The sequence below is a fragment of the Puntigrus tetrazona genome, unplaced genomic scaffold, assembly GCF_018831695.1.
Source record: "Puntigrus tetrazona isolate hp1 unplaced genomic scaffold, ASM1883169v1 S000000456, whole genome shotgun sequence".
Lineage (NCBI taxonomy): Eukaryota > Metazoa > Chordata > Actinopteri > Cypriniformes > Cyprinidae > Puntigrus > Puntigrus tetrazona.
The window spans coordinates 670,001-690,661 of NW_025048098.1; the positions used below are offsets into that span (position 1 = coordinate 670,001).

The 20,661-nt window shown below is 34.2% G+C and overlaps 1 protein-coding gene and 1 long non-coding RNA gene across 4 annotated transcripts in view; one reads left to right on the forward strand and one right to left on the reverse strand.

The window, feature by feature from the left end:
- Nucleotides 1-20,661, reverse strand: part of LOC122333961 (raftlin-like) — an 81,641-nt gene that overhangs the window by 28,680 nt on the left and 32,300 nt on the right. The window contains exons 4-6 of one of the 3 annotated variants that reach the window (XM_043231822.1): nt 11,111-11,219; nt 7,318-7,729; nt 820-1,023 (exon numbers count right to left, since the gene is read on the reverse strand). In XM_043231822.1, the coding sequence (XP_043087757.1) occupies nt 820-1,023; nt 7,318-7,729; nt 11,111-11,219 (725 nt within the window). Of the gene's footprint in view, nt 1-819; nt 1,024-7,317; nt 7,733-11,110; nt 11,220-20,661 lie in introns of all 3 variants that reach the window. The other 2 variants (XM_043231823.1, XM_043231821.1) reach the window with 2 other exon arrangements.
- LOC122333965 lies at nt 13,773-17,289 on the forward strand. The gene is made up of 3 exons (XR_006248698.1): nt 13,773-14,534; nt 14,889-15,157; nt 16,634-17,289. It is a non-coding gene; the product is annotated as an uncharacterized LOC122333965 (long non-coding RNA).

The following is a 20,661-nucleotide window of genomic DNA, read 5'->3' on the forward strand; positions in this document are numbered from 1 at the left end:
ATATATATATATATATATATATATATATATATATATATATATATATATATATATATATATTTTTTTTTACATAAAACATTGTTCTTCTATACTATCACCATATAATATTTAGAATTATATTTTATTTTATACATTTTTACTTGTATCTCTTATTTAGCAATGCATTTGATTTTTGTTTTAACATTTATATTTTTAGTCTATATATACTATATATAGTGTATCCTATTTCTTAATCTACTTTTTTCAGTCTTTCAATGTATTTTAATAATGTGTTACACTTTATAGAAAATGCCAATACAATAGAGTTTTGAGACACCATGAAGTATTCAGAATTTTTTTTTATTAATTGTATTAATAAAAATATTTTTATGTATTAACCCTACTAAAAATAAATAATCTTGAATGTGTTTGAAATGCATTTATTTACACTTTAAATAATATTTAAAGGCCGATGTTTTTCATAAAATAATACAGTAATCATCAAAAGTGACATTAAAACACATTTTAGACTTGTAGTACACTGAATAAAGTTTTTATATCGATTGAGATACCTGTCAGTAAATATATTAACAGATTTGAATAATATTATGAAATAAATTTATTTAAAATATATTACCTATTGCTAGGAATTTTTAATTTAGTAAATTTTAGTCTGTTACGCTATTTAATATGTGTTTAGAAAGCCATAGTAATGCACTGTTCACACTTTGAAGCACTATGCAGTGCATTTAGTGAGGGGATCGATTCCTAATAGCGTCACTGAATCATGCTATTTTTATAATCCACCAGTGTGATCAAAATGTACTTGAGCTAACTCACCGCTGTCACCGGCCAGCTGGAAGTATCCGTCGACTAGCGACGCTCCGTTGTTGAAGTGTTGAGTCATGTGATCGAGCCAGTTGGCCTCCATAGTACAGATGCCCTCTCCCTGCGGCTGCACTCGCAGAGGAACTTTAACCGTGTAGTACTTCAGCTGACCTTCACGTCGACCCGGGTAGTTAAACAATCCAAAGAGCTCGGCCCCTGTGAACAGAGACACCGATTTCAGTGAAATACACCGTAGTGCCAGTTCTAATGAGCATTGTATTAAGACATAGAACAACGATGATTATTGTAATGGTGAGATTATGTTTATGTACTTGTGTAATACTTTATATGCGCACATATGTGACCGCAAAACCGTTCATAAGAGTACATTTTTCAAAAATGAGCTGAATGAAGCTGATTAAATAAGTCAGGATAGAACAATATTTGGCTGAATTACAACTATCTGAATATCTGAAATTAATCAAATCTAAATATTAAGAAAATCATCTATAAAGTTGTCCAAATGATTGATCTTAGCAATGCATTATTAATAAAAAAAAAAAATATATATATATATATATATATATATATATATATATATATATATATATATATATATATATATATATATATATATATATATATACATATATATATATATATATATATATATATATATATATATATATATATATATATATATATATATATATATATATATATATATATATATTTTTAAAGCAATTTATTTTTGGAATTATAAGAATGATAATATTTTTAAATCTTTAAAATTACATTTTTTAAGCGATTTATTTAAAGCAATGAGACTAATTAAAACCATAAAAAATTAAGCTGTAAAGTTGTCCAAATAAAGACCTTAGCAAAAGACCTAATTTTTTCTGTTCTCAACTTGATTTAAAAATAATTACATAAATAAAACTGGAAAAAAAAGTTTGTATTCTTTTATAAAAATGAAAATGGATTTAAAATATAAATACAAAACGATTAGTAATATTAATGTATTATAAAATACATGTATAACACTGCCTAAAAATTAATTTTCAATTCATTTAGTGGAATGTTTAGTCTGAGGCTGAGACTAATCCTGTACCACTAACCATCTTAACCAGAAACTAAACCGGTACTAACCCGACATCCTAACCCAAGCTCAAGCCTGGTCTTGTCAGCACGGTTATGAGATTTGTTTCTTGGTGAAGCGCGTGTTCCTTCGCCGTGGTCCTTCACACTTAATTAATTAGCTTGTAGATGGGCTTAACAACTAATTAGCTGGTGTCCAGGTCTAGCGGAGGTGAGTAATTAAGGAAATTAGGTGATGTAGTGGCAATCTGGAGCGAGTATTCAGACCCATCGTTTCTCACTAGACCGGTCTCGCTCGAGAGAAGTGACCATTCTTTCTCCTCAATGAGATTACGTTCGGCTGGAAAACAAAATGCTGTTTACATCTGCCACAAAGAGAAAGAGAGCAGACCTAATGGATTACGATAGCCCAAGATGAATTTGTTTGTGCGCCTGCTTTGCCCAGTAAAACCTCCTTACTTTCAGACCTGTATTAGAACTAATGGGAAATTGACCGAAAAGATAAATATGGATGCACTTTTGTTCTGGCAGCGATCATTTAGATCGCCGCTGACTGCATTGAGTCATTAAGCGCCTCTGACAGGACCGAGGGAACCAATGAGAGAGAGAGAGAGAACCAAGCGTTAATTGTTGTTTGACTTCAGCTGGGGTACGACAGGTTCTCTGTAAACCCATTTCCTGTACTGTTCGCTGTGCATCATTTCTACCCATTTTATGAATGTCATAATATTCATAAATGCATATCGTAATATTCATAAATATTCATAATATTTATGAATATTATGAAAGTAATATATACTTCTACAGGCCCAAAAATCGAAAAAAAGGTAAAGTCAGGTTATATTTTAGATATATTCATGACAATCATTGGCTAGTTTTGTTTATATATATATATATATATATATATATATATATATATATATATATATATATATATATATATATAAACAAAACCAGCCAATGATTATCATGAATCTATATATATATATATATATATATATATATATATATATATATATATAATCATTTATATATTTACATTGTAAAATATCTATACATTACTATATTATTTGTTGTACAGACTTTATTCAACTTAAATCTTTTTATTTTTTATTTTTCAGGTTTTGTTTCTTTCACATTTCCATTTCTAAATTCTCAAAATTTTATGAGTTACCCACAGACAAAAACCCATATAAAAAATAATAATCTGATCCAGTAATTTAAATAAAATAAAAGAGAAGTTTTTAAAATTTATATAAAGTAATTAAATATGTTATTTAAATTATTAAAAATGTATTTATTATTTATTGTTGCATTACAATACACACACACACACACACACACACATATATATATATATATATATATATATATATATATATATTTTTTTTTTTAAATTAGTATTTGGTGCTCTTAATTTTTTCTGTCGTTAAATTGCGCGTTATGTGGACAATTTAAGAATGCAATGTATGTTTTAGGTGAAATCCACCCAAATATTCAAGCTGTATTTATTCATAGTTTTAAATAAAACTGTCTTTTTTCAACACTAGCACCATATAGCGTATCTGTAAAAGTACTTAAAAAAAGTAAAAGTCCAGCAATATGATTTAACAACATAATATGTAATATCATCATAAAACCTATATAACAGTATAATTTAAAAAACCTGCTGTCCATCAAAGTCTCACGGTTTATGAAAAGCTAGTACCGTCACTACCACCACAGTGTTTTTATAACAAGCTAAATTAAAATGTCTGAGTTTGAAAAGTATCAGCGCTCATAATATTTTACAATTAAATTCGCAATGAGAGTTTTTGGAGGGAAATGGGATTTATTTGCGATGAAAGTGATTCAAATGTCCTTTTCTGTGTTTAAATGAAACAGGCGGGATGCGGCTCTAAACGCGGTTCATCAGACACAAAGTCATGCTCTCCACACACGAAGGGGCCGTCTTCCGGAGGGTCTTGGTTTAGTGGGGACGACCCCGTCTATGAGATCAGCCCTTCTGACAAGGTCAAACGCGCTGGATATCTGCAGTTAGCACTGCCAGGGAACGAGACATGTCGTCAAGTGTTTGCCTAATCCGCATTTGAATTGCATCATATCAACACACAAACACAACCCCACAAGTCCTGACCTCCGTCTTCACTGGAGCCCATAACTATGGAAATATTCGGATGTGGACTGCATCCCGCCGGCTGATTGCCAAAGTTAAGGCGCAGATATAAATAGATGGGGTTTTTTTGACTCAAAGGAGCAAAAATTCTCGAAGCACTTGAAGACAGCCTTGCTTTCTGGATTTCCTCACTTAAAACAAAGCACACAGTACTAAATAATCGTAAATTTAATTTTTTTTTTTTTTAATCATTGAGTTTACTATTTACTATATACCGTTTTTTGAAATAACGCCTTTGAGGCATTGAAGTAATCCCTTTATATATTTATTTGTTTACAGGATATATTGTTGTGAGAATACTTCTATATTTATGTATAATCATAATTAATTCTTTATTTCTTTTCCTTCGCCAAATAAATTTAATATTTTAATGAATTTACATAAACGCATTTTTATATATTTTTGTAAGTTTTTGTATTTTTATTAATTTCTATTTAAAGTTTTCGTTGATATTTTAGTTTAGTTAGAATTACAAAACGTATTAAGTAAAATGATCGATTGTCTTTTTTATTTATTTATTTATTTGAAGAAAAAATATTATTTTTATTTTTATTTTAAATTAATAAATTAGTGACACATTTTACAGTTTTAGTTTTACTGTAATATTCCCGACCGTTATACCGCAATGCATTTTCACTTTTTCTTTTATTTCAAATCTTTTGCATTCAAATAACAGAATATTTAAATAATAAAAAACATTATTTCCCATAATTTGAGGACTACACCTGAACAACTTCTCGTTAAAAGTTTTTATTCATTTCTATTTAAAGTTTTAGTTGATATTTTATTATATAAAGTTCTACGTTGAAGGTTTTCTAAATGAATTAAAAAAATTATTAAGTAAAATGATTGATTTATTTATTTGAAAATTATTATTATTTATTTTTATTTGAAATTTTTTCAAGTAGTGACACATTTTACGGTTTTAGTTTTACTGTAATATTCCCGACCGTTATACCGCAACGCATTTTCACTTTTTCTTTTATTTCAAATCTTTTGCATTCAAATAATAGAATATTTTAATAATAAAAAACCTTTCCATAATTTGAGGACTACACCAGAACTACTTCTCGTTAAAATAATGACGCAATGTTAATGGTCCTATAATAGATTATAGATAATATAATAGAAATTTCCACATTATTATTTTATTTTTCACACTGCTTTAAAATGCAACTTGCGAGATGAACCCAAAATATTGACCTTCTGAATTTCTTCTGTGCACGAAATGAACTGTACGAATCATCTAGCCTTTCCTTTCTGGATGCAGGTTTCCAGCTGCACCGTGGGATGTGAAAAACCTCGTCTGAGCTCTGAGCATTTCACACTGCTGACCAGCGCCATTATGTTTTATAGATGTTCACCCGGAGCATTAGAGGGACTTGCGGGGGAATGACTATATTTATCAACAGCGGCGATAAGTCACGAAGACGCAGCGCTGTGCAAAGGACTCCTGGCAGCTGTCATTTTGTGGCTGAATGAGAAAAATTGGTGTAGCGCGAGGCCACCGGTGGCGACAGAAGCATACTTCCACTGCCGACGAAGTCACTTCCACATCCAGATGGAGACCCGGGCTGCCGGCGCAGGACTCCCAGCATGCATCGTTCACATGGTACGCACAATGCCACGGTTTTTGCAAAAGATGAAAAAAAAAAGAAGCTCCCTTGCTAATGTCGAGAATGAGGTTTGCCATCTGGTTACTGGCGGGAAGAGAAGGGTGAACAAAGCCTAATCTAGCACCCGCTGTGTGGGTTTTTTGTAAATGCCAAGTCCGCCCAATCCCATACGTCAAAGCATCGCTTAAACTCTGTCACAATGCTTTTCTTCAGACAAAAACTACGAAATCAGGCCAGTGAGACGCTTTCACGGTGTGTGGGACACCCAGGAGACGGACGGGTTTTGATCTTTCTATCCGGCACCACCCATAGGTAAAACCAAAAAACAGCTGGATCTAGGGCCGGGCGATAGCTTCTATATTTGCAAAGATGTGATTTTAATGCGTTTTATTTGACTAGTGAAAAAACATCAAGCTGCTCATGTTAACAGACCAAAAAAACCATGAACAAATTATGGAATTATATAAATAAAATGCGCTATAAAATATGCAATTTTTATAATGTCTATTAGGTTAATTGTACGCCAATACAAAAGTAGCAAAACAATAATGTGATTCAATTTTAATTGAATTTGTAATTGACCGTCTACATTAAAATAAAAATAATTAAATACTCATTGAGTGCTGAATACATGTTGTGCTCATTTTGAACTAGATATTAATTTCTTTTTGTTCAATCACCCTTTAAGCCATTTAGGACGCAAGCAAACGTACACAACGTTTCAAAACTTTTGGGGCGAGGATTGTTTTTAAATATTTTTTAGAATATATTTTTATATAATATATTAGAAATCTATTTATTCAGCAAGGATGCATTAATTTAATAAATTAATGCATTTAATTTTTTGCAGTGTTACAAAAGCTTTCTATTTCAAATAAATTCTGTCCTTTGGAATTAATAAAAACACTAAATGTATCACAGATTTCAGAAAAATATGAAGCAGTGCAGCTGTTTTAAATAATATAATATTTAAATAATAAAAAAACATTATTTTCCATAATTTGAGGACTGCACCTGAACGACCTCTCGTTAAAATAATGACGCAATTTTAATCGTCCTATAATAGATTATATTTTTATATATAATAGATATTTTCCAAATTATTATTTTATTTTTCACACTGCTTTAAAATGCAGATTACAGAAAAATATGAAGCAGTGCAGCTGTTTTAAATATGAATAGCAATAACAATAATTGTTTCTTGAGCAGCAAATCAGCATATTAGAATGATTTCTGAATGATCATGTGACACTCAGCGACGAATGATGCTAAAATAAATACATTTCAAAATATATTACAATAGCAAACAGTTTTTTTACTTCAAAACATTGCTGTTTTTGCTGCATTTTAAATACATTTTACTGTATTTTAAATACATTTTACTGTATTTTAAATACATTTTGCTGTATTTTAAATACATTAAAAAAGCTTTCTGACCCCAAACGTTTTGAACAGCAGTGTAAACCCTTGAATATGATCAAAAATATATGAAAAAAAGCATCACCCAGCCCTCGCCAGCGTTGTACTGTATGTTGGAAATAAAAGACACTTTCGTTCCCGTAATATAGTTACGTTTTTTTACGATTTGTTTTGATCAGAGGATAAAGACGATCAACCCACCACTCTTAGTCAGGGCCAACCTGCTGGGTTTCTCGGTTGTGTCTGTGATTTTGGCCGTGTCGTTGTTGTTGTGTGTCAGTGTGTCTCCTTGCTGTGTTTCAGCAGATCCTGATTTCTCAACCGAGAGATCATCTCCTCCGTCTCCACCTTCAGGAGCGTTCAGGTCCTCTCTCAGAGCCTCACCTCCCCCGTTCTTCCCTTCGTTCTCCGCTCCGGACTCGTCTCCCAGCTCCGGCTCCTCCAGGGGACTGGGACTGGGGGTGAGCCCCGAGCCGTGCAGCGAGCTGGGGCTGGAGTGCAGGGAGAGGGAGGGTTCCTCTGGTTCTCCGTGCCGTAGCACGTGTGGGCGCAGGCCAGCTGGCTCCTGGATGAAGCCCACAAACATGATGCCCTGATCCGCAGCGTCCTGGATCTGCTGAGGAGAGAGATGTGAACAGAGTGAAGCTGTATATTTTGCTATATTTGCCAGTTTAGACCGACACGAGTTTCCGCGCTGGTCCGGTTTATCCTGTAGCCCACAATAAACAACTTGAAATCCTTAAGCCATCTTGGTCATGTGCTCTGAGAACAAAACAAGCACATAACCGCCAGTCATTAACATATGAAAAGCCTTTGCACTCAAGACAGAATTGCAGCTCTGAATTATCAATAATTGTTATTGTTTATATGTGTGGGAATGTTACATTGCTGTTCAAAATATTTTTTTAGTTTTTGAGAAATATTATTCCAACTCAAAATAACAGTTAAAATGAAATTGATTCCTGTGATGCAAATTCAGCATCATATTTCCAGTCTTTAGTCTTCAGATTTGCTGCTCAAGAAACATTTATGATGTTATCTTAATCTTACTACTATTTCTTGTTTCATCATAATTAATATCAATATTTATTGCTTTATATTCTTGTAGAAATCTTGATACAACTATACAACTATATATATATATATATATATATATATATATATATATATATATATATATATATATATAAATATATATATATATATATATATATATATATATATATATGTATATAAATGTATTATATATATATATATATAATACATTTATATACATATATGTATATATATATATATATATATATATATATATATATATATATATATATGTATATATATATATATATATATATATGTGTGTATATATATATATATATATATATATATATATATGTATAATAACTGCAGTCTAACTACCCTTTAAAATTTGGAGTAATTATTAATAATTTTATTGAACAAGGATGCATCAAATTGATCAAAAATGAAAGCAAAACATTTTATACTGTTTAAACAAAAATATATTTTTTATAGTTTTGTAACATTCATAATGATTATAATCATTATTAATAAGCAATAATAATAATTTAGCACCAGGATTTATGAATGAGTATGTGATACCGAAGACTTTTGAAAATTTAATTCCATCTTCAAAATGTATTCAAATACAAATTTAATTTTTTTTCCTGCATTTTGAATCAAATAAATGCAGCCTTGGTGAATATCAGAGACTTGTATATAATTTATATATATATATATATATATATATATATATATATATATATATATATATATATATATATATATATATATATATATATATATATTTTTTTTTTTTTTTTTTTTTTTTTTAAAGCTTATTCCAATCTTGCAAAATCCTGCGAATATGAAATTATTTAGTGTGCCTTCATATTTCTCCACTTGACTTCTGTAGGTCTTGTTGTTGGTCCAGCTAAGCAGATCTTTTAAGCATCTTTTATAATGTTATTGGCAAAATTTGTCAGCATGGACGAGCAGATAAAGCCCTCACAGCGCCGGGGGGCTTTGCGTCGCCCAATGTTTGTGTTGTTGAACGAGATAAGAAGTTTCATTTCAAAAAAGCAGTTTCTTTCGTTTCCAGTTCCCTCATTGTTGCGGCATTGAAGCGATTGATATGCCACATTACCCTAACAATAAAACGCAGTTCGAAACAATACATTGCAAAAAGCGGCTTTCTTTCTTCCACACCATCAGCTATTTGAAATTAGCGAGCGCTGATTACAATGGCAGCGGTCCACCATCGACTGCCCTCTGCATCCCGAATCAGTCGAGCATCTACAACTTTATTGTCAGTTCGCTTTTGGAAGCCAATATTTGAATTCTCATCAAACCAAATTGAATTGTTAACTGTCAAGGAATGCTAATGATGCCATTTTCCATTATGCTGCCTTAATAAAGGCCAGCCCGAGGCCTGCCACCGCTATCTCCATCTGAAGCCTTCAGCCCACACCAGCCCAATCAGTTTCTGCGAGGTGCGCAGGTTATTTTCTCTAAAATTAAACCGGGAACAGGCCCGTCCTTTCCATTCGCATTGTTTAATGCATATTGAACGCTGACGCCGGGAGTCCTGTCATTATATTTGCAACAATGATGCAAATGAAATTGCATAGATAAGAAGCCATTTTTTTTCTCGCCGGGCTCCTCCGTCGGTGAAGGGGCACTGAATAATTTCCGAGTTTGATGTGATGGGGGGAAGGATCATTGTCGTGATGGATCGTGTCGATTAATTGCGCTTGGATGCGCGCCGCAGACGCTCCTCAACAGGTTTATATAGTGAACATAAGAAGTATGCTGACGCTTAAAAGAGAGCTCAGGTGAAAGTTTGGGGTCTGTAAAGATTTGTAAATGTCTTTAAAAAGGGTCTTACGCTCACTAAGGCAGCACTTATTTGATCAAAACATGGTAAACCTTGTGAAAATAGTATTACAATTTAAAATTATTGTTTTTTATTTGAGTATATTTTATATGTCATTTATTTCTGTGATGCAAAGCAACATTTTAAGCATCATTACAATCATTTCTGATTATTATCAATGTTAAAAACAGTTGGGCTGCTTCCTTAAAAAAAAAAAAAAATATATATATATATATATATATATATATATATATATATATATATATATATATATATATATATATATATATTTTTTTTTTTATTTATATATTTATATATATATATATATATATATATATATATATATATATATGTATGTATAAAATGGTAGCGTGTGTACTGTACATACATATATGTTTTGCTTGAAAAATGTGTTTGTATTTTTTATTTTTATTACAATTTGTCTTGATTTGTTTTTAGTACTATTCTGCAAATACGTTTAGGGGGTACAAAAAAACCCTAAAAATATTGCATTAGTATTAATTCCAAAGTGACTGTGATCATTTGCATTACGCACAAAGCTACAGAAATATTCTGAAAGCATCTTACGCTGTTTAGGAGCATTTATGACTTTATAGTGGTAACACTTGCTATGTTCCAGAACCTAGTGTGCTTCCTAAGGCATTTTAAGGCATTGTAGACACACAAAGAGATTTTTTTTTAATTTTGTAATCTTTCTGTAGCCAACCAAGAAAAGATTGCCTTAGAGGAAATGAATTAAACTGCTGCAGTCATTAAAAACAAAAAAAAGAAATACATCCTAAACAAAAAATGAAAAGATCAGTAGTAATTAAAAAAAAAACTTGAAATGAAACTTTAGTTAATAAATACCATAATCACTGATATCAGAGTTTATTTAATTAGACTCAGGTTGTATTCTAAAGCATCGCTGCATATATACTTCTCAGTGGAAAAAAAATCCATTTGATAGCTACCATAGCAGATAAATTGCAGGCAGAACTGATAACTCCAATAAGTTTTGGCAGAATTGTTTGGCAACGTTTAATATGTGTGAGCAGCTACCCGCTCCAACTGTGTACAAGAAGCTAGACAGGAGGTTCTTACTTTCTTCACGTATCCTTGGATGTGCTCTGCGGTGGGAATCTGGTCTGCAGACATGCATTCCTCCAGTTTGAGATGGTAGGGCTCAAAGTCCGCCGGGTTCTTCTCCCAGCTAAAGAGAAAGGGGGAACACCGGTTTAATGTCAAACATACCACTCTTAAACAGGTGCGGAGCAGAGATATATCACCGGCAAACTTGAAAAAGTTCATCTTAGCAACCCGATTAAACGCAACGTTAGTGAGAAGATGGAAAACATCTGTTCACGAGGTTTATTATTGGAAACATTTTGCACAGCGGTGGGAAGAAATGAGCTCTAGAAAGACACATTTGCACTAAATGAGCAGGTGTAACGCTCGAGTTCTGCTTTCTGTCTCTGAGGTGATTTCCTTGGGTGTTGTTAAAGGTGCAGCGTGTCGTTTATTCGGTGTTAAAACACTCTCGATCCCAGTTTAATATGAGTCAACTGTAAGTAAAATACTTGTAGATATAGTAAAAAAAAGATACAAAGGCAATCCACGAATGGGGAACCTTTCAAGAGGTACTAATGTGTATCATTTGGGAATAATACTTTATGTATCTTTAAAAGTTCACCTCATCTTTAAACAGTTCACCTAAAAAGATTTGCTGAAACGTTTATCCTCAGGCCATCCAAGGTGTATAGGAGTTTGTTACTTCACCAGAAACATCATTACATCGCTCGCTTAACAAAAGATCCTTTGCAGTGAATGGGTGCCGTCAGAATGAGAGTTCAAACAGCTGATATAAATTGATTTTTACATTCTTTTTTTTACCCCCTTGGTTGTAAGTTCGAGTTTTTAATGCATAATAATATTTAAAAATACAACAGTCTGAAACAGCTCTAAGTAAATATGCTGATGTGAGAGTACGATATGAGATTTTACCAGAGGACGTGTTACTATGGATTTTTTCAGAAGCACCAGTTTAATGTTAAAATGGATTTGTTTGTTTTTTAAACGTGCTGTTTTACTCTTTACAAGAAGTTAAATGATGGACTGGAGTGGTGCGGCTTACTCGTGGAGTATTGTGATGTTTTTATCAGCAGTTTGACGGCACCCATTCACTGCAGAGGACCTATATAGCGGAGCAAGGGATGTAAACTTCTCCATCCTTCTCTGTTGTGATGGAAAAACAAACTCATCTAAAGGTAAGTACATTTTCAGCAGATTTTCACTTTTGGGTGTACTGTTCCTTTAAGGTACTGATACGCAACCTTTAGGAGTGAAAAAGGTACAACAATGCATCATTTAAAAAAATGCACCACTTTTTTTTGGAGCGTGTGGCGTTGGACTCGACCAATGGCATGTGTTGGGGGCGTGGTTATCTCTTTATCGTTATTATGAGTGATCCAAACCCAAAAGCTCTTTATTTTCTTTCTCCAGAGGAACCACGCAGAGATCCCTGTCAGGTGCTGATCTCAGGGACACCCATTCCAGCCTCTTCTCTTCCCATCTTCTGTGTGCGTGTGACATTTGGGACAGAGATTAAACCCACTAACCCAGAGCTCTCTCCAACCACAAAGTCGCAGCGCAGCAGGGCCCTGACTCACCTCTGTCATACACACACACACACACACACACACACAAATTCACACTTCCCGCCAACACACGGCCATCTGCTGCCTGAACACATTCCCCTCATGGTGTTCCTGCAGCACGTACGACTGGATCCCGCAGTCTGGCTTTAACATGAAGATAAACAAATCTGAGCAGCGTATGAGCGGCAGAATGAAAGGCCTGTCTATTTAACAAGTTAATTTAGTGTGATTAACAATCATTAAAAAGGAAGAACATGCTTCCAATTAATCACGGCCCCTGACATGTTGGTGAATTTCGTAATGTCAATATGGAGACTTCCGACCATCCGAGCAACTGTGAGTCTGCGGTCTAGTAATAATACGCAAAAAAAAACATAAATACACTTCAAATCGCAATCTCTCTACAGACGCGACATCTTGAGCTGTTTCAAGATTTTCCAAGCTCCTCGTGTTTTCGTTTCAATCCAGTTTTTAAGAAGACTACATCCAATTGCTGTTTTCTTAACTTTCTGAATCCCGAGGAAAAAAGGTAAGTGATAATCAGAAATGTTTCTTGAGCAGCAAATCAGATGAGAATCATTTCTGAAGGATCGTGTGACACTGAAGACTGGAGAAATGATGCTGATAATACGGCTTCGATCCCAACAATAAATTACATTTTACAATATTTAAAAATGAAACATGGTTAATTTAAAATGCAATAATATTTGATTATTTTTTCAGTGTATTTGTGATCAAGCCATACTGAATTGTATTTAAAAAAATAATAATAAATAAAAAAAAAAAAAAAAAAAAAAAAAAAAAAAAAAATATATATATATATATATATATATATATATATATATATATATATATATATATATATATATATATATATATATATATATATATATATATATATATATATATATATATATATATGCTAGTGTAGATGCAATGTACTAATGTTGCAGAGTAAGAGTTTTCCATCATAAATTAATTGCAAAACTTGCATTTGTAATTATTTGACTTTTTTAAGTAAAATTTTATTTTTTTCTTTGTAGCCCAGCCCAGTACATGTAGGCGTTTAATTTTTTTTAATTTTGGAATGTTTAAGAAACTTTTTTTTCAAATTTTGGAATATTTTTTTTCCTAATCTGTTTCTGATTTTGCTGAACACTTCTGAGGTAACCTGAGACACTTGTGAGATAAACTCAGCTCTCCATGTCTCCGCTTCTGTATTTGGTCTCCATTTGATTTTGATTTAATTAAAAAAAAATTCCGTTTAGCCACCCAACGCATCCTGTGGCCGCCATGAACGTTTTCATTCAAAAGAAACGCGTGCTGTTTCTTCTTTTGTGCTCCACTGAAAAACACACCAGCGTGAAGGCGAGTAAATAAAGATTTCCCACTTCTGCATGAACTTTTTCCTGTAAAGATATTTCTCTCCTACAGGCTTAATGCACCTACAGAAGAGCGATCCGCAGCACTTGGCAGCGCCGAGGCTGTTTGTGGAAACGCTTTAGCGGGTTAAACAGCAGTAACTTTGACAGAAAAGATCCAGCCGCTTGCTCGCAGGAGTACCGCTTCTGGGAATAAAAAGCTTTAAGCAACACCGATCTAGACTTCCTTCAGAAACAGTTCGCTCAAAGGTTTCTCTCAGACACGGATCTTACACACAGCTGGGTTGCACAGTTGGCAAACGCCTGTGTGTGTGTGTGTGTGTGTGTGTGTGTTTTCACCTCGCTCTATCTTTGCCCACAGGAATGCCGATATCACCGGTGCTGTCAGACTCAGTGTTTCCGGGTCTGGAGGCTATACCCAGCTATGCGCGTGTGCGATTCGTTGGCATTGCCATGACAACAACCTTCGACTGGATCCATCAAACCTAGGTATCCCCGTCTTTAATCACTGCATTAATAATGTATCACATCTTTCTTGATGTCAGCTTATTTACCGAGCCATGAATAATATTATTCAAGCATATCGGCCTTAATGGTTTCTGGTCCGTACCGGTACCCCTGCGAGGTGCTCGGCAATTATCAAAAAATGATGCATAAATCACCCACCCTCGTCGCTGAAGTGGAACTGTAACTAAAATTGAACATGGGGGGCTTGACAGTTGACATTTGGGATTATAAACACAGTCAGCTAGTGCACACATTCACCGCTAGGTTCTAAGTAATGCCCGGCAAATCGCTTTAAAACTGGCCTGCCGACGCTAATCCCGAGATTCTCCTTCACAGTTGTGATGTTTGCGTCTACACGGGCCAGAAGTCAGGAGCGGCTCCCGCTTTAGCGGCGTTTTGGGTGAGTTTCTGAGGGGAAACTCTAGCAATGTCACCTACTCCGAGCTACACGCACAGCGGCTAATCCTGGGCCTGCATCCAGAGACTCTTGGTGAATATTAAACACTGAAGATGTGTTTGACTGACGTCTGAACCCCTGCAGCTTCTCTACTACACTAGAACAACAGGTGAAGGTGTTGGATCAGCTCCCTGTGCTTACTTCAGAGGTGGGAGATTTATCCAATTTATCCATTTAACCAAAATCTTTCTGCATTGGTCATTATAAACATCTTTACCACAAAAAAGTAATTTTAGTTTTTTACCACAAATAATTTTTAACCAACATCTTTGGGAGATGCAAGTAATTTTTAACCAAAATATTTATCAGATACAAGTTATTTAAAACAACATTTTTTTTTTTTTACCACAAAATCAAGTCATTTTTAAGCAAAATCTTTACCAGATACTTTATTTTAAACAACATTTTTACCACATAATCAAGTCAATTTTAACCAAAATATTATACAAGTAATTTTTAAGTAATTTTGAAACATTTTTTCAAACAATAGAAGTAATTTTTAACTAATATTTTTACAGCGATACAAATAATTTTTCACCAAAATCTATGACACAAGTCATTTTTAGCCAAGATCTTTACCCTGATAAATTTAAGCAACTTTTTAACCACAATAAATATTATTATAATATTTTCCCCAATACATCTTTACCACAATAAAAGTAATATTTTAACCAAAATCTGTTTTGTGTGTTACAAATCATTTTGTCTATATATCTGCATGATACAAGTAATTTAACCAAAACCTTTACCCCAAGTCATATATAACCAACATCTTTATCTTGATATCATTCATTTCTAACCAGAATCTCTACCCTCTAAAGTAATTTTTAACCATGGTAAAAAAAGTCATATTTTTCTGTCTGAAATCAGAGATGCTACTAACTGAAATTAAAGCATATATATTTTTTTATGAAATTGACAACCAAATTGTACTGATCGTTTTTAAAACAATTCTCTGTTGCTTACAACAAATCCAACTATTGTCCAAATCCCTTATGTACTGTCAAGTCACTGCGGCACTGATAGGTATGCCAGGCAACATTATAATTATAATATTTATAGCCTTAAAACGGTTCAATGTCAATGCATAGAGGCCCTATCACTTTCTGTTAAGCTGCTTTGAAACTGTGTATTGTGAAAATTGCTTGAACTTCAGCAGATAAAATCTCAGCACTGAAGATCTGAACCCCTCTCGGCATGCATTTCGTATCTCTATATCCTTGTAAAGATGAAACATCACTGAGATGAAGCGATAACATTTACCTCTAGAAGGTCTTCTACCAGATTTAATTAGCTTGATCATAATGGATTACCAGCTGATCAACATCTAATGACCAGCTCAGACCATCAGAAGTTGTTTTTAGCTGGATTTCCCGACAGATCCTTCTTTCATGTCTCATTTTGTTCCGTTTCCCCCTCCTCGTCCCCTCTCCAGCTCTCTTGTCTTCTCCTCTGGACGTTTCTGGGTCTGTTTGTTTTGGGAGAGCGTGGAATGGCTACATGAAGGTTTTCTTTCATCTGCACTTTCCTCCCTCTCCTCTGTGATTGCCGGGATTGGCAGGGGAGGAGTAGAGCTGTGCCCTGTTTGATATCTCGCCTCTCTCTTGCTTTTTTTTTTTCGCAGGTTTATCCCTCAGGGCCGCTGCTGATGCGAGCAACTGTCTCCACGGTGACAGACGCCAAAGATAAAGCAAGGCAGGCTTTGCTGAAGCCATCAAAGGTTGGCAGCCGCCTCGATACTACGATTCCTCCCAACATGAGCACATCCACGCACACGTGACAGAATCCAAGTCTGATCTTCTTTCTTCTCGTTTTGCTCTTGGTCTCTTGAAGTCTTCGCTATATGAACAACACATGCACATCATCCCAACATCACGCCTACTCTATGGATGAGACATGACTTCTTTAAGGAAGAGTTCATCTAAAAAATTCTGTCAGTATTTACTCACTCTCATGTTGTTCTGAACTAATATGACTTTCTTTCTTCCCAAAATGGAATCTTCAGAGGGATATTCACGCTGCCTTTTTTTATAAGACTAAATCATACAGTCACTTGGAGCTCCAAAGTGACAAAAACACCAAAAAGTAACCATAAAAGTACTCTATACAACTACAAATCACACGATAGCTTTGCGTAAAAACAGACGTGAATTTAAGTCACGACTCAATAAAAAAAACACATTTAGATTCAGCCTTGGCAAGGTTTTAGCAGTTAAAGGAACACTTCACTTTTTTTTGGAAATGGGCTCATTGTCCAGCTCCCCCAGGGTTAATACGTTCAGCCGATCTCCGGGTCTGGTGATAGCACTTTTAGCATAGCTTAGCATAGATCATTGAATCCAATTAGACCAGTAGCATTGCGTTCAAAAACCATAAAAGAGTTTCAATATTTTTCTTATTAAAACTTTTCACTTCTGTAGTTATGTCATGCACCAGCGGAAAATGAAAAGTTGTGGTTTTCTGCGTGATATCGCTGCGCCTGCTGCGGGTCGGGTTACGGCAGCAAACTTCCTTGATTATTACGCCACAATGGGAGCATAGTTCCTAATTATATCTACCTAGAAAATCGCAACCTTTTAAAGCCAAGTTTTAAAAAACTTGTTAGGAAGTTAGGAAAAAAACTGAAACTCTTTGGTCATTTTTGAACGAGACGCTACTGGTCTAATTGGATTCAATGCTCTATGCTAAGCTATGCTAAAAGTGTTATTGCCAGACCCGGAGATCGGCTGAACGGATTCAAAAACGGTAAAATTGGAGAATCAACCTATTTCCAAATAAAGTGGAGTTTAACAAGTTAAAAACTAAACAATAAACATGCATTTCTAATAAAATATCTCATATTTCTAATAAAATATTTGACATTTGGGGTCAGAATGTTTTTTTTATATATATAAAATTTAAAATACTTGACATACATTCAGCATGGATACATAAGAATCGTTACCAGTAACAGTAAAACATGCATAAAGTAACAATATTTTTATTTCTAATAAATGCTATTCTTTTGAATCTTGTATTTTAGAATCTATTCTAGAATTCTAGAAAGCTTGTTTTAAATTGTTAGTATTTCACAATATATATATATATATATATATATATATATATATATATATATATATATATAGATCAAATTAATGCGACTTTGGTGAGCAGAATAGACTTTATTTTTAGTTTTTAGGTCATGCCATATCTACTAGTCGCTAAAAGTTGTTGTATAGAAACAAGGAGCATCTACATTCCTTAAAACGTCTCCTTATGTGTTTCACTGAAATAAACTGCCAGCATACAGCATGGGTTTGAAACTAAATTGCCATTTCTGGGTCAGCTGTTCCTTTAAGATGAGTGATGTAGTGTGTATATGCCTTAAATAATGAGTTTTTGCGTGAGCATTCTTGCTTTTCAGTGCATGACACATTAACGTGAGGCGAGGTCGTGCCAAAAGTTCATCTTGACATCCACTGAACTGTGTAATGTTACAGTACAGTTTACAGATCAAACTCATGACGGCCTTCACAAAGTGCCGTTTCAAGTGGAAAATTGCACTTAAGCATACAGCCAGAAGATCAACAGTAATATAGAGAGGAATTTTTCCTTGTTAATGTTTTGTATTAAACCTTCATTTGCCAGGAATGTGTTTCAGGATTCCTGGGGCATCCATTAAAACGGAATAATTCCAGGACTTTTGATTTTGCCGTCACTGTCCGGCCTGGAGCTGAGGCGTCTCTGAGACTCAGATCAGACAGCACAGAGTCCTCACAAGCCACTTTTTCCCTTGGACAAGGTGCCAGTCCCCAATCGGGAACTAAAGGTCCATTTATGGCCCTTAAAACCTACTGGTCTCATCCCTAAGATTTCTCTAACATCACAGGCCAGGAGCACTTCCACAAAACATCAAGTCAGGTAAATGAAATTGCTTTGTTTTTCTCACAAATATCTGATATGTTATACTGGTTAAATATCTTTTAAATGAAAGGAATAGTTCACCCAAAAATGAATAAATGGTGAACTATTCCTGTAATTTAGATACAGAGTCTAATTTTGAATGTTAAAGGTGATTGTTTTCCATCTTATAGAAAAAAATATAAGTTAAAAATATAAAAAAGTCAAATAATTACAAATGCAGCCTATCTACACTAGCATATATATATATATATATATGATGTGTGTGTGTATATATATATATATATATATATATATATATATATATATATATATATATATATAAATTTTTAACAGTTTTATTTTTACAGTATAAATGTCTTCACTGTCACCTTCGATCAATTTAATGCATCCTTGCTGAATAAAAGCATTCATTATTTTTTTGAATACTCACATCTCCAATCAACATCCAGCGTGTAAAACCAAGCCCTGCCCTACATGTCTTTCCTTTTTTTTCTCGATAATCTATATTCTTTTTCAGTATGGTAGAACAAACAGACCGCTCGCGTTTCACTGAAACTAACCAAATGCCAGCTCAAACTGCCACAAATAAACAGGTTCCTTTCGACCCTGGAAACAGTCATCATGTCTTAATGCCGCTAATAACACTATTCAACTCTAAATATCATCAGACTTAACAAAGTGAACAGAGACTGTGATGGCGTATGTTTGTTTGTTGGCAGGTTACGCGGTAACGCATTCAGTTACATCATCGTCCGCCGCTCAAATCGGTGGAAACCCCGAGGCTGAATATCCTTCCCCCCGTCATTACCTCACTTCCTTCCTCGTGGGGGAATCTCTACTAAGAGGTCAGCGGGGTCAGACACATGCCCGCAGTCTCAGACGCAGATGGAGATGGGACTGTGGAGCGTGTGGGTGGACGTCAGCTCAGTGTCTCGCGCTCAGTGCCCTTTACGGCGGTCTGGATGCTGTGTGACGGCCGTCCAGCAGCGCTGCAGGCAGGAAGTGGATGTGACTTTGAGTTCCTGCCGCTGTTTTGCCAGAGGATTATCGAACCGCTCTTCAACCTTCACCAGCTCTGTGTGACAGACTGTAAAGTGTTGGCCTCACGCAGACAGACTTTGGACTAACAGCATGAAGGCGTACGATGTCCACTGCTTGACTGACATTTAAAGCAGCCAATCGCATTTTTTCAGTTGTATGTAGCCTTTAGCGCTGGTTTACGATCACTGTAATATACTGCTGCGAAAAAATATGGCCAATTGTACTAAAAAACACCACACAAATTAGTTCAAAGACTCTTATCTGAATATATGCTGCTATTCAAAGGGATCGGGAAATTTATTTTATATAAAGAAGTCGCTTAAGCTCACCTAGGCTTTTTATTTTAGTATATTTTAAAATGTAATTTATTCCTGTGATTCAGAGCTAAATTTTTTGGATTCATATTTTGTCAAAGCCACGATAAGATTTTTTGCTGACTAAAAGCATTTGTATCTTTGATGCTGGTTTCTGTTAATATGTAGAATTTTCTAAATTCATCTTTAAAACAAAGCAATATAATAGTTTATGTCTATTCAAATGTCGTATTTTACATTTTCTTTACAGATAACGTTCAAACAATAAGACAAATGTGCAACCGTTAATGCACTTTATTTGCACCCCAAACCTTTATTTTGTAGTATTACATTTTGGCAAATTTTATTTTTAAATCTTCCTCGGAAGTGTTTATTCGGTCAACCTGGCAACTTA